The 15,507-nt window shown below is 48.5% G+C and overlaps 1 protein-coding gene across 4 annotated transcripts in view; it reads right to left on the bottom strand.

The window, feature by feature from the left end:
• PAPPA (pappalysin 1) overlaps positions 1-15,507 on the bottom strand; it is a gene marked incomplete at its 5' end in the record, with an annotated part of 543,378 nt that overhangs the window by 32,240 nt on the left and 495,631 nt on the right. For all 4 annotated transcript variants that reach the window (XM_079927208.1, XM_079927210.1, XM_079927209.1 and 1 more), the window contains 2 exons: positions 4,838-4,909; positions 14,944-15,053. In XM_079927208.1, coding sequence (XP_079783334.1) covers positions 4,838-4,909; positions 14,944-15,053 — 182 coding nt within the window. The remainder of the gene's footprint in view (positions 1-4,837; positions 4,910-14,943; positions 15,054-15,507) is intronic.

Below are 15,507 nucleotides of genomic sequence, written 5' to 3'. Positions count from 1 at the left end.
CACAGTCAGCCTACCTGGCTTCAAATCCCTATACCCTTTTGGACAAACTACCAGTCCTAACTTTTTTTTTTTTTTTGGCTGTTTTGGGTCTTCATTGCTGCACGTGGGCTTCTCTTGTTGCAGAGCACGGACTCTAGGAGCACGGGCTTTGGTAGCTGTGGCTCACAGGCTCTAGAGTGCAGGCTCAGTAGCTGTGGCGCACGGGCTTAGTTGCTCTGCGGCATGTGGGATCCTTCCGGACCAGGGCTCGAACCCGTGTCCCCTGCATTGGCAGGCAGATTCTTAACCACTGTGCCACCAGGGAAGCCCACTTCTACCATTTTTAAAGACTCTTATCTAGCCAAGTTTTTCCCAACCAAACTATGGTTATGCTAGGAGACATACTCTTATATGCTGGGTATGCAAAGGCAGCAGGATAGACCACTATGCCCTCCTGAAGCAGGGGGCTCATTTCACTTGAGGAAATGGTATGAAAATTTGAGCCCCCTTTCCCCCACTTTCCCTGGTAGCAGGTAACTACAAACATAATTTACAATAAATACATATGCAAATATATTAGGAAGCTGAATGTAAACTACTCAAGAATTGTAAAGACTGAACGGAAGAATCCCTAGGAACTTGGCATGATGGCTGGTGTATGATTACGGGTGCTTTCTTCGCTAACACAGGAGTACAGATGTACTTGATGTCACACACTTTCCATGTTTGCTTTCTTCTTTTGTTCTCAAATAAAACAAGTAAGGTAGGCATTGCTCTTCCCACTTCACACATGAAGACCCTGAGGCTCAGAGCAGGAAAGGGACTTGGCCAAGAGCAACTGGCAGAGGCAGAGTAGTGATTTCAATCTAAGTTGGTTTCTCATTTATTTTTACCCTTCTAGGCTATACCTAGCATATGTTGATTTCTTTCTTTTCTTCCCTGTGCTCCTCCAACTCTGTGATGCTTGAAAGATGAGGAAAAGATGATGGAGTAAAATTATTACTGATCTGAACCCAGAGTCATCTTAGGGGAAAGTCAGGGGTCTCTGCAACCCCCCAGCACTTGCATTTCCCATCTGAACACTTAGCATGCTGTCTTCTACAGCTTGTGAACCTGTAGTTGGTGCAAGACGGTGAGCTCCTCAAAGACAAGGCCAATATCCAGTTCGTCTCTGTCTCCCAGCCGCCTTGGAGTTTAATGCTGGGCACAACTTGGCTTTTAAAGATGTTTTAGGGACAGATCGTAATCGTACTGGTGTAGCGGAAAGGCAGTTGGCAGGGCTTTAGAAAACCTGGGTTCTAGTCTTCCAAACCTCAGCCACTGGTTGGTTACTTGGTAGTTTTGACTAAGTGGCTTATCTTCTCTGGGTCTCAGGACTCACAGTGGTGAAATAAAGAGGCAGAATCAGACCACTGATTTCTCAAAGCCATGAACATACCCCTCCCCTCATCAAAGGTAATGTTGTGTAACCCTTTAATATAAAAAGCAGATGAAAGTGAAGCCCCTTTGATTAAAGTTCGGGTTGGGGGTCTCTAATGCTCAGTGGCTCGTCGACTTTTTGTGGGCTCCCATGAAAAACCCCTTTGTGGGTTTTTTATGGGGAGAGCCAAGTTCACAAGGAGTCCATCCTATGTGGCATCCCCGTCTCTTGCATCTATGCTCCAAATTCACAGTGTTTGTGCCCCCAACTCATGATGCCATTTCATCCCTGCCCTATTAGGGTCTAAAAAAGATTTTAGCAAGGTAGAGCCAAGAACAGAGAGAGCTGTACTCAGCTGCGGGTACACATGCACATGGCTGTGAGCACAGGTGTGATGCTGCCGCCTGACTGCCATCATGAATACGTTACCACATGCGTCTTAAAGCAGAGAGGCACAAACAACTGAAGGATAAAACCCTTTGCTCTTTCCGGGCCTTAGAAGATTTGTCTGTGGGCTCTGTTCCCTAAGTTCTTTCTCACATTACATATAAAGACTACTAAAGGAAACCAAATGTCCTTTTTTTTAAAATAAAAGGAACTGGCTTGGTAAAGGAGTAGCTGGAGAAGAAGAGGAAGAAGAAAAATAAAAGAGATTCTTTTTTTACTTGGTCACGGAAAAATATCTCCAGTCTCATTACTAGCTCCTTTCTTCTCTGTACCCTTTCCTGCTGCCACAGCCATGCACCAATCCTCCCATCTATCCATCCACCTTCTATTTAACCCTATCTATGGAATGCCTACTATGCGTTATACATTGTGCTAAAAAAAAAAAAAAAAAAGGATGTAATAGTGAGTCAATATAGACAGAGCTCCTGCTAGTTTAAGACCTTACATTCTAGTAAGGAGGCAGACTTTATTCAAATGATCACTTATCCTATTGGCCAATTTCAACTCCGATAAGAGTTATAGAGGAAAGGTATGTGATGCTGTTACAGTTAAGAGTAGATGGATGTGACCTAATGAGAGAGCTCCATGAGAGCTCCATGAGAAGCTCCATGAGAAGCTGTGCTCCATGAGAAGTCCCTGAGGAGACTGACATGATAAGTAGGTGGGGGGTGGAGAAGGGAGACTTCCTAGAGGGAGAGAATAACATGTGAAAAGCTCTACAACCTAGAGATTGCTCCCGTCTCTGGTATTTCTTATGCTGCTACTTCTACTAATAGTGTGTTTTGGAAAACAATTCATCCTTCAAGATCTAGTTCAAACATCACCCCTCCAAAATGTCTTCCCTACAACCCCCGAGATGCCATGTGCTTCTGCAGCTTCTTACACCTGCTTTGGTTATACCTCTTGGTGTATAGGTTTAGAATTCTTCTTTAACCAGATCTCTTTTACTACACTGTAAGTTCCTTATGGACAGGGAACGTACGTCATCCATTTTTATACCTTAGACTTCTTAGCAAAATGCTGGCAATTTGAGCAAAACTTTATTTAACGTATCTTCCTTAAATGTTTATCTAGTAAAATGATGGGCAGATGGATGGATGGACGGATGAAGGGCAAGAAGATATCCACGTGAGTCAGGGAGAACACAGTACTGTTTTCACTTGACTAAAACCATTGTACTCTCAGTACCTAGGGTAGTGCTGGGCACATACCAGGCACCCAGTGAAGCTTTGATGAACAAGTAAGTAAATGACTACTTTGAACACAGCTTGGGGCAGAGAGCAGGGGCCTAAAGGGCCCCAAGACCCTTTATCAATCTTGGCTCCTGCAGACATTCCAGGCTGATGGCTTCTCCCTGGACCCAGCAGCTGTACCTCTTCTAAGCATACTTTTCAGCCCCAGATAAGAGAGAAACTATTAGCTCTAAGTTAAGCAGGAAAGGAGACGAGGGGGCACCTGCAAGGGCAAAGGCGATAAGCATCCCTGGCAGAGCTCAGAGCCTGACAGGTGTGGGTCTCTCAGGCCTCAGTGCTGAGTCAAAGACGGGATTGAATTCCGCTGTCACACGGGTTGCCCAGACCGCCGACTCAGCAGAACGAGTGCCCAGGTAATCCAAGCTTCCTTTTTCTGAAATCCTGGACTGATCCAGAGAGAGGTAAGGAAGCAACTGCCTCAGGTCCTTGGCTTTGGTTTTGTCGCTCCTGCTGAATCTTGAGAGAACGGGAGTTTTTAAAGACTGCAGTGTCCTGTGCCCTGAGGAGATGCCCCTGGGGATTCCCTAAGCAATACACAGAAAGAAATGTGACCCAGGGACTGTCCTGTGACATTTACAGGTCAGGGGACGGTTCATGGGCAGAAGGTGGCCTAGTGGAGGAGAGAAATCACGGGCCTGGAAGTCAGGAGACTTGGGTTCATGCTCTGGCTCTGTGTCTGGTATGCTGTGCGGTAACCTTGGGCCAGTGCATCCCCCCTCTGGCCCTCTTTTTCCAGTCTACACAACAGATGAGGATGGTAGATGGCATTAAGAGCTGTGCCAGTTGGCATTCTATCAAATGTTAGACCCGGCTGCTGGCTGGGTGTCAGTTTCCCCATCATCTAGAAGAACAGTCTGGTTGTGACAGTTTAAGAATTTCATCAAATACAAAGTTTTCTAGAGCACAATCTAGTCCTTTTCACCTGGATTTTCCTGAGGGGGGCCTGGGGGCACCACAGAGATTTGGACATCCACCTGAATGTGATTTGGGACCTCCTTTCCATGCCAGCTGAAAAGATTCACAGGGGGCATAGGGGTGCACAGAATGTCTCTGAGTTCCATGGACAGTAGCATGCCCTTGAGAACACAGGTGACGTGCCAAGTGCCCTGGCCCTGCCCCTTCCCAAGCTTGTCACTGATACCCAGGGACAGAGCTCCAAAATGCCAAGTTCCAAGGAATGGTTCCACTGCCAAGTGAGAGAACTGAAGGGTCAGAGGGGATCTTCCACCTTCAGCTCAGTGGTTGAATCTAAGGTGTCCAAATTACCTCTGGAGCTGAAGAATGCGTGAATGACAAAGACATATGGCAGAAGGAAATGATCTGCAATTAATGGTTGCAGGAAAAGTAGAAATGAAAAAACAGAAACTGTCTCATGTGGTTCTGTCAGAGTTAAATAAGGCAATGTTGGTAAAGTGCCGGGCATATTGTAGCTACTAAATGAATATGGCCTCGTCCCTCCCAACCTCCCTTACGGAAGCAATATTATGTTGAACACAGGCTTCGGAGCCAGAAACACCTGGCTTGGAATCCCGACTCTGTTAGCCATTAAATGTAGGTTTGAGTGTGTTTGTTGATATCTCTGTGCATCAGTTCCATGACCTATAAAGTGGGACTGCTGATTCCTGTCCCAGAAGTCTGTTAAAGGGATATTTATAGCACTTAGTAGGTACAGTAAATGGAAGTCATGATTAACATAACAATAACAGTAATGGTTGTAGCACCATTTTGAGGGACTCACCTCACAGCCTTTGACACAGTGAATCAGAGCAGGGTGAGGATACCACTTCAGACCAGCTGTGCAGACAACTCTCTGCAGAGAGACGGAGAAAGAGGTCAGATGGGTTTGGGGCTGGTACCACATTCAACCACCCAGCCCTCTTCTTGGATCTTCCAAGTGCTGGCCTCACCCTGGCATTTCCACGGAGAATTTGCCCAGGTACCTGCAATAACAGGATCCATAAGACTAAAATAATGTTTTGTGTTCACCGTAGGTGTCACGATTCTGTATTCCCCTAGCAGGAAGAAGGGCTGAGGAGAAGGAGAATTGGGGGACCGAGACATGATCAGAAAGACACTTCAGAAAATTCCTGGCTGACGTCTGCCCCATGGACAGAGTCGGGGATAAGGTGGGAGGAAGGAGGAAGGGTAGCGTGCACATGTGTGCACACGTGAGTGTGTGCACGTGCATGTGTGCGTGCACGTGCGTGTGTGTGGCTACAGCAGGAAGATGGAAGAATGGTGTGGAACAGGGCTTCCCAAAGTAGGCGCTAAGGACCACTCTAATCATGATCACATTGGGGCACACGGAAAAGGCAGATTCTTCAGCGCCGCCTTGGGTCTAAAGAGTCCGAATCTCTGAGGCCAGGGCCTGGGACTCTGCATTGTAAAAACAAGCCTCCCAGGTGATGCCGATACACATTACAATTTGAGAGCAGTGGCCTGGAGGATGCATGAAATAACCTTTGGTTCGGAACCCTGGAGATGCAGAGAACCCTTTCTGCATCCACCTGCCACCGGGCCGTGCGGGCTAGGCTCCCAGTTCCTGAGGCTGCCCACACCCGTATCTCTGTGACTTTGTTCCTGCCGTTCTCCTTCACTGAAAGCCCTTCCTCATCTTGTCACCTGGAGAATCTTTACTTATCTTTTACATCTCTGTTCAAGACTACCTTCCTCAATACTCTGTCATGGTCTATATGGGAAAAGAATCTAAAGAAGAGTGGATACATGTGTATGTATAACTGATTCACTTTGCTGTACACCTGAAACTATCGCAACATTGTAAATCAACTACACCCCAATAAAAATTTTAAAAGAAATACAGAATATGTAAACTTAGAATGAAAAAAAGAAAAGACTACCTTCCTCTGTGGTGATCGCCCGGCCCTCTCAGGCAGAGCTTCAGGTGTACATACATGTATTTACTTATAGCCTCCCGTAATAAAATAATAATTATTATTATTATACTAAAATGTACTGAGTGCATTCATGGTGCTAACTGCTTTACTCATTATCTTATTTATTTCTCACCACCATGCAGTGGGGTGGGCATTAATCTTGTATCATAAGGAGAATAAATTCCCCAAGCTCCACAGCTGTTAAGTAAAGGAACCAAGACCTGAAACCAAGCAATTGTTCTGGGAAGGATTTAAGGCAGCTCATAACATAAAATCCAACACAATAATTTCTTTTTAAGTGGGTGAAAAAAGAAAGATAAATAAAACTAGGAAGAGGGCTTCCCTGATGGCGCAGTGGTTGAGAATCTGCCTGCCAATGCAGGGGACACGGGTTCGAGCCCTGGTCATGCCGCGGAGCAACTGGGCCCGTGAGCCACAATTACTGAGCCTGCGCGTCTGGAGCCCGTGCTCCGCAACAAGAGAGGCTGCGATAGTGAGAGGCCCGCGCACCGCGATGAAGAGTGGCCCCCGCTTGCCACAAGTAGAGAAAGCCCTCACACAGAAACGAAGACCCAACACAGCCATAGATAAATAAATTAATTAATTAAAAAAATATATATATATAAATAAAACTAGGAAGATAAAATAGCATCAGGACTAGGGCTAACATAACAATCTTAGAAGCTCCTTTTTCTATTCTGCCCTAGATGCCTTACTTTTCATGCCATATTACAATGATTTCTTAAAAAAAAATAAATAAAAGCAAATTAAAATAACCTGGGGGCAAATGCTTGGAGTTGCGATGACAGGTGACTGTGCCAGGGAGCAGCCCTGCAAGTCTCTATGATCAGGGCTCTCTCTGCTGGCTGAAGGCCAGTTGATTAATTTTAATTAAGAAATGAACATTCACATGGGCTAGAATGTGGAAAATCCATGGGACCAGCCCATTCTCTCCCCAAGGGCAGACCTATATGGGAGCAAAACTGTAATTAGGTTTCTTGGTGAACTTGGAATCCCGTGACTCCAAGATCTGGCTGGGTTGGGTACCTTTCTTCTCTGCCCCACTGCATCTCTGGTTCACCCTTGGGTTTTCCATGCCTAGAATGGTGCCTGGTACAAGGAAGATGGCCAGCAAATATTTATGTTATAAATGAATGGATCCATTTCAAGATAGAGATGATTTTACCAAGGGACAATTATTTTCTTTACCTGTCCTCCTCTCTTCTAGAGCATCGGAAGAGCATTTACGATGCCTAGCAGAGCATCTAGTTTAGAGGACCAGTTTAGTGTAGATTGAATTAATTAAAGATCTTGGACAAACAACTTAACTTGAAGATCTGCCAACCAGTTTCACAATGTGAGATCTACTCTTTAGCCCCTACTGCCTCTGCTGACACCGTCTACCTTCTCCTAAAACACAAGAAGGTTATGTATGGGAAAGACTGAGCCATGAGGCATGACAGACGTGGTTGCAATTCTGACTTGAAGTTTCCACTCTGAGGTTAGGTTTTCCCATCTGTGAAATGGGTACTGAAAATGTCATAGGCTTGCTGTGATGAAGCACTGAGATAAATGATGTAGAAATGGTCAACCCAGGACTAACTCCTACAGGTAAGAGGGCAGGCCCTGGTTTTAGACATCTGTCTCCCCCCGGATTCAGGATGGAGCACAGCAAACAAATACATATTGACCAAGTGAAGGAATGTGAGAACTCTAGTGTCCCTTCCTTCCAACTCAGCTACTCTCTTGCCCCTCTGCTTCCTAGCCATGGGGGCCAGAAGCAGAGGCCATCACCTGCTTTCATCCTCTGAGAAGCTTTAACCAGACTTCCATCTCTGGGTCTGAACGTCTGTTCCTGGCCAAAATTCAGGGATGTTGGAGGGGCACTTAGGTAATGGTTCAAGTAGTAGAAAACATCAGAATTAGGACCCACGAGGGACTCGATGCCCATTCCTCCCCACTGTTTATTTGAGAGCTAATTTAATCCATCCGTAGGAGTGTCTTGGTGTGGTTGCACAAGTTTCTGTCAGTTGAGGTTTACCTGACGTGAGTTCAGAAAAAGGACTTTTATACTATCTGCATGAGCCTATTTATCTTTCCAAGTCTTTTGGATTTTCCACTATTCCTCAGGGCTGCACGCCCCACCTGTCTCACTACAGGGCCCCTCTGTCTGCAAGGAGGACTGGGAAAGGGGACAGGCAGCAGGAGCTGAAGGAAAGACTAGGCTGTTTACACCATATGTTGGGAGATCCCAGGGGCCCCTCAAATGCCAGCCTTGTTCCTCTTGATGCCAGTGGGACCTCTAGCCCAGTCAGAGCCCTTTCAGACCAGGTTTTGTAAGACAGCTTTCTTCTCTGCCTTGCTGCACAGGAAGAATAGACCGTCTTTTCTTCTTGGCTGTAATGACCATCAGCATCAACACCATCTGCACCACCACCAGCATCATCATCAATAACACCAGGACCAGCATCACCACCACCACGGCCACCACCAGCATCATCATCAATAACACCAGGACCAGCATCATCACCACCACGACCACCACCCCCACTGTCATCAACACCAGGACCAGCGTCATCACCACCAGGACCACCACCAGCATCGTCATCAATAACACTATCACCATCACTATCATCATCACCACCACCAGTACCACCACCACCATCCTTACTGTCGCAGTACCACTAACAACCCCATCACCATTATCCTTCTCATCAACACAAAACCCTCTATTAAGGGTATATTGTGCTCCAAGCCTTGTGCTCGGCGCTTTTATCTCATTTCATTTTTACCATCACTATGAGATAGGTACTTTTTTTCAGGTGTACAACAAAATGATTCAGTTATTGTTTTTCAGATTATATTCCATTATAGGTTATTATACTGAATATAACTCCTTGCGCTATATAGTAAATCCTTGTTGCTTATCTATTTTATGTATAGTAGTCTGTGTCTGTTAATCCCATACTCCTATGTGTATGGGATTACTCCTATGTGTATCCCTCCCTCTTCTTTTTAGTAACCATAAGTTTGTTTTCTATGTCTGTGAGTCCGTTTCTGTTTTGTATATAGATTCATCTGTATTATTTTTCGGTTCCACATATAAGTGATTACCATACAGTATTTACATATGGTTTCTGACTCTGGTTTACACAAGAGGAAACTGAGGCACAGAGAAGTTAAATAACCTGCCCCAAGTCATACATACAGGTAATGACAGTCAGGAATGAAACTCACATCTGTCTTACTTCCACGTCTATAGTTTGAAAACTATATTCTCCTTCAAATTCCTCCAGCCCCCGAACTGGTAAGCATAAAAAAGGTTACTATTTTGACCAATGGAAAGACCAAGGTTCAGAGAAGTAGAGAGGATTTGAGACAAATGTAGCAGAGGCAGAGTGTTTAAAAGCTGAAGCCCAGAGAAGTCTGGCCCCAGGCAGAGCCAAAGACATGAGAAAGTATCTTAAAAGGACCCCCTCACCCTCAGGCCCAGACCTGACTCCCCTTCTGATGTCTTCTGGGATGAGTCCTCTTTTCCCCTTTATTTTTCCTCGATGTATAGGACCTTCTATGAGTGAATTACGGAATTTATTTTTGCTTTTGTTATCTGTTATGGAGTTTCTGGCTTTCTTCTGGGTAAGCTTTTTAAAAACCTAGGCATTTTCCACTCTGTATCCCTTGTTTGAAGAATACCTACCATTTGGAGGTGCATAATCAATATTCACTGAATGAGTTAATGAACAAATGACCAAATGAATGAATGTCTGAGTGTGCCCAGGAGTGAACGAGGAATCGCTGGTCTCTGCACACACCCCTCCGTCTCCGGGCTTCCCCTCCAGGGCACAGGACAGCTCCTTCTGCACAGTGGACAGGCTGGACTTCGTATTCAGTCCGAACCATTCTACCTCTGACCTTCAGACTCTCGGCAGGGTTTCCCGTACTGATGCCTTCTCTTTAAGGAATGAATTTCACATCCTTTGTCTGATGTACTGCACATGTTTATTATGTATAACGTGTAAGGCAGTTTCCTTGCAGAACAGAATGCATGAGAATTAGCCCTGGGTTCTAATCCTGATTCAATCACATGAGTTATGTGAATTGGGCAGTGACAACCTCTCAGAACCTCAGCTTCTTCATCTGTAAAATGGTGACAATACTTATCTCCTTGGAGTGTGAAGATACAGTGAAGGGTATATATGGAACTCCCTCACAAACAGCGCCTACATGTCACAGTCAATAAATGGTACTTTCCTCTCCTTTCCTTAACTCCCTCTCTTCCTCCTTCTCCCTCCTTCCCTTTCCTCTTCTCTTCTTTTTTTTTTAAATAAATTTATTTATTTATTCATTTATTTAATTTTTGGCTGCACTGGGTCTTCGCTGCTGCTCGCCGGCTTCCTCTAGTTGTGGAGAGCGGGGACTACTCTTCACTGCAGTGCGCAGGCTTCTCATTGCGGTGGCTTCTCTTGTTGCGGAGCACAGGCTCTAGGCACGCGGGCTTCAGTACTTGTGGCTCGCGGGCTCTAGAGCGCAGGCTCAGCAGCTGTGCCACACGGGTTTAGCTGCTCCACGGCATGCGGGATCCTCCCGGACCAGGGCTCAAACCCGTGTCCCCTGCACTGGCAGGAGGATTCCTAACCACTGTGCCACCAGGGAAGCCCTCTTCTCTTCTTTTCTTTCCTCCTTCCATCCCCTTTTTCAGAAGCTCTTTAACAAGCCAGGATCCCAGCTACCTAGGGGCACGATAAGCCTCTGAGGTTGTGAGTGGCATTTGCTGTTGGGAAGCTTTCTCGGCACCCTGAGCGGGGGCAGTGCAGGGCAGATTGGAGGTGCTCCTTAGCAGCTGATGGAAGAGAAGCTGACCCCAGATTCTGGATGTCCAGCCTGGAAGAGTCTGTCTCATCCAGAGGTTGTAAGCCAACAGCTTCCGGGCTATACAACCCACAGAAATGTTGGGTTTGGCACACAGAGTGCTTAACAAAAGTCAGAATCACTTGCCAATATATAAAACATGAGAGACTTCTTATTTTAAAAACTCCAGATTTCTTGTACTCAAGAAAAAAAGGAAAATCTGGCCACACTGAACCCACATTTCCACACTGTCACACTCAGCTAGAGGCTCCCCCTTTGGCAGCCAGCGTGTGTTTTCCATAGTTGACCACAGTCTCCACCATTCTCTGCAGTCTCTCCAGCACTGAGCTTGAGGGGTGTTTCCATCTATCATCGAGAGTTTGCACTGTCTTGCTTATTAGATTAGAGGAAGGTTTCTCTGTATCTCTACTGCTTTCAAAACTGCATACGTGGGAGGGGGCTTTAAAGGGGGGGAGAACTTAAAGGAAATGAAAGGACAGAGTGTTTTTCTTTATGAAGGTAAAACATATGCCTAAAAAGAATTTCATCAGATATATACTCTAAGATTCCAGTAACATGAAGTTCAAAAATAAGCAAAACCAATATCTTGGTGGTGTGGGTACTGCCTGCCATGGAGAAGGGAAGGCCTCTCTGGGGAGTTGGAAAGGTCCCCACCCTGATCTGGGTTTCACGAGTGGACACAAACATAAAAATTGATCAAGTCTAATGCTTAAGATTAGCATGTGAGCTTAATCTCAACAGGAAAAACTTCAACTGCATTTGTAATATTTCATAAGTTGGGCAGTATGCACATGGGCAGTTGTTTTATTTTCTTTAAGTCCCTCTGTGTCTGTCTGATGTATTTATAGTAAATACTACTGCTACTGCTACTGCTACTGCTATGGGCTGGCCAAAAATTTCATTTGGGTTTTTCCGTAACATCTTACGGAAAAACCCGAACAAGGTTTCTGGCCAGCCCAATACTCTGCCTCAGTATTTAAGATACAAAATCACATGCCTGGCCCGCTTCACCCACTTATCGCACCTGTCGGGTTCCCATCGGTGTGTGAGTTTGTGACTCTTGATTTCAGTCTAGCTCTTGGTTCACAGAGGGGGCAACTCCGGCACATATAGCAAGCAGGTGTTGAACCCTGGTCACCTGACTCAGCCACCATAAACATATAGGGAGCATCTACTGTGTGCTGGGCACTTGAGGGGTGCACCAGGGTAAGTAAGGTGAGCACGGGCCCGCCTTCACGAAGGTCACCAGTCCTGCACGTGATCTCAGTGTTGATATTCCACTCATCTAGGTGGTCCTCATTCTCGTCATACGTGCCAATACACGTAAAGTGCTTAAAACAGAGCCCGTCACGCAGTAAATGCCAGTGGTGGGTCGCAGCAGGCTTGCGTGGGCTTACGAGAGGCGACAGTGCTGATCTCTTGCTACTTGTGTTGAGTGACAGCCACTTGGAAACCCAGAAATCTGCTATGGTGAGAATATTTACGCCTCAGGAACTGGCAAGTGCTACGAATCAGAGGGCGTATTTTTGTGGAGAGCCAGTTGTGAATTATTTCCCGGCTGGTGAGCGATCGTAAACATTTTGCCTTTATTATTATTATTGTAGAGGCTGCAGGGGTGGCTGGAGGAGTAAACGGCAGCATCAGGCTGACCTGGGTCCCTCTTCAGTTCCTCGTAGGCAAGTGGCTTCTACCTCTGAGATTCCATTTCCTCTACTGAAAAAATGGAGTCTAATTCCCACCTCATAGGTGTGTGTGTGCGTGTGTGTGCGTGTGTGTGTGCGTGTGTGTGTGCGTGTGCGTGTGTGTGTGTGCGCGCGCGCGCAAATCAAGGCTGGAAGGTGTCTGATCCAATGCCCGATTCACAGCAGGCATCCATTAAATGTCAGCTGTCATCTCTCCCTCTCTTATGCTGGGGACAAATGTGACAGTCGCTGGCGCGGAACCTTGGCCCGGACCGTCTACCTTGTGCTGGCGCTCAGAGGTGAACCCTCAGAAAGCAGAGGAGCGATCCAGGGCCTGCCTTGGCCTGGCAGTGCCGCACCGGCAGCTCTGCTTCTGCAGCTCTCACCACAGAAGGGGCCAGGGTGCAGGCGAGGCCAGCTTTTCTGCCTGGTTCCTGGAAATCATCAGTCTCTGCCCTTCGCCCTCCTCCCTTTTTCTAGCACATTTTTTCCTCCTGGATAATGAGGCCTCCGGAGACCAGTGGAGGTCTGAACCTCGTTATGGCTCTCTGGGTAGGCCGGCATCAATAAAGGCCGGCGGACCAGGGAACTGGGTGGGGGGCTGGAGCAGGCAGGCAGCGGGTGGGCGACTGACGAGGGGGGCGCTTTGTAGACTTTCAAATCCCTAGATTTATTTCACAGTGAATTATAACTGAACTCTTTAGTGCCTGGGGCTCACAGAGGGAAGGGTGGGAATTCACCCAGGGGCAGCGAGGAAAGGCCTGAGGGGGAGACGGGTCGGGGAACCCGGTGTGGGTCCCAGGCACGTGGGAGGTGAGCGAGGTCTCCTGTGCTGTGTGTAGAGTGTAGGTCCCTGCCTTTGCTGGGTGGAAATCAGGGTGGAGTAGAGGCAGGGCGGGATGGAGTGCAAGGAGCTCCCGGTCAAGATCCTGCCGCTGCTTCCTGGGGTGACCTGGCCCAGTCCCCTCCCTCTCTGAGCCTCAGTTTCTCCATCTGTACAATGAGGGGCGTGTATCTGAGGATCTCCAACTTCCTTGAGACTCTGACATACGGCCTCTGTGCGTGCGCCTGGGCATGTACAGCCCATCAGAGTACATGGGGTGCTCGGTGACGTGAGGGAAGCAGGGTGCGCAGGGTGCGCTTGTGCAGGTCCGGGAGAGTCAGGCAGAGAGACAGACAGAGAGAGACAGAGAGAGCAGTGGGGATGGAGGGAAAGAACGTGGGCAGGAGGGAGGCAGAGCCAGGTCACAGAGGTATCAGTAGAAGGGAGAGGAAGAGCGTGAAGAAAGAGGCAGGAGAAGAAATGAAGCTGGAGATGGGCAGAGAGCGGGAGCGGGGAGGATGAGGAAGGAGGGGCGGAGAGCCCTGGGGCGCACGGGGGCGCAGGGGGCCGCTGGCCAGGCCCAGCGCCAGGCCCACGGGTGCAGAGTGCTGCGTAAGCCCTCACAGCCGTGCTCTCAGCTCATCGGGGAAACAGTGCACCCGGCCTCGGGATCTGCAGCGGGCGGGCAGACGGCAAGGCCTCCAGCGCCCCGGCAGAAAGGCTGAACCCGCCCTGCAGCCCTGCCTCTCTCACTTCCTCCAGCGTGAGGGGCCAGTACCCAGAGCTGGCACATGAGGCCTGGGATCGTGCTGTCCCGGAGGACAAGAGTGGGGTCCCGAGTGATCGGGTGACACCCAGGAATGTGGGAGCGGCCAGCGCCAATGTGAACATGGCCTTCCAGCAGCCTGACCGTGGGAAGAGCACAGCCCTTGGATGCAGGCTTGGGGTCGAGCCCTCACCCTGGGCCATCGCCCGCTCCTGAGGTCTCAGTGTCCAGAAGGGGAGAATGCAGACAGTGGCCGTCACGCCACATAACCATCCTGGGAGACCAGTGGGGGTGCACAAACACGGTAGGTGCTTCGTACACAACTGGTGTTACTAGTTCCCCGTATCACATACTAATTGCTTTCCACCGAATAAGCAAGGCACGGAAAGATACCAGAAGCCTAGGCTATGGAATATCCCAGAGCTTATATTAGAGAAGCCAAGAGCACCGTCCCGACCAGTGAGGACTCTCCAGTCAGGCAGACACAGGTTTGTGACCTGACTCTGCTCTTTCTACCTAGGTGTTCTTGGGGCCTCAGTTTCCTCATCTGTAAACTAGGCACATTAGTCCTCTAACTCCTAGGCTGTCATCAGGATTCAGCGGGACAGTACATAAAAGGTCCATAGCACAGGGCCTGTCAGAGGGAAGGGCTGGAAAAACGATGGTGAACAAGTCTTCACTCCACAGAGCACATGTGACAGTTAGATGCTTTCACGTATGTAGAGGGACTAATGCAGGACCAGAGCGTGTAAGTGGTCAACAAGGTCATTTCCCTCCCTGAGCCACAGGTGGGTGGCCCCAGTCACTCACCTCCACCCGCGTGGGGTTCAGCCAGTGGGGGATGTCACGGACGGTCACGTTCACTGGCAGGATGATGGACTCGCTGTTGTGGTCCAGGCACGAGGTGGCACACTCCGACCCTGAGGGGAAGCCGAGAGTGAGGTGGTGGCTCAGCCCCCGTCTCCTGATGCCAGGGGCTGCCCCACCCCCAGAGTGGACCCCGCCGCTCCCTGGTCCCCAGTGAGTGGGGACGCCCACCCTCAAGGGCAGTGGGCAGGAGTGAACGCCCCGGCAGCGCCACCTCTGGTCTCCCTGACCGTCCTCTTGTCTCCAGTCCAGCTGGCCCGCACCACCACGCTCAGCAGCCCTCAGCCCAGGTTGGTCCTGCTCCTCCTCTGCTCAGAAACCTTTCGAAGGTTCCCCACATCCAGGACCAAGTCCAGATCCCTTTGCTCGGCATCCATGGCCTCCCACGGTCTGGTCAACCTTATCTCCCACTAACCATCTTCACACCCTCCCACCAACCGGACTGTGCTCGGTTTCGCATGGGAGTACCACACTTCCTCGCCTCCGTACTTCTGTTCCTGTCCATCC

Source organism: Stenella coeruleoalba (genome assembly GCF_951394435.1).
Source record: "Stenella coeruleoalba genome assembly, chromosome: 7".
Taxonomy (NCBI): Eukaryota; Metazoa; Chordata; class Mammalia; order Artiodactyla; family Delphinidae; genus Stenella; species Stenella coeruleoalba.
The sequence above is the reverse complement of the archived record's forward strand: the minus strand, read 5'-3'. Positions and strand labels throughout refer to the sequence as shown.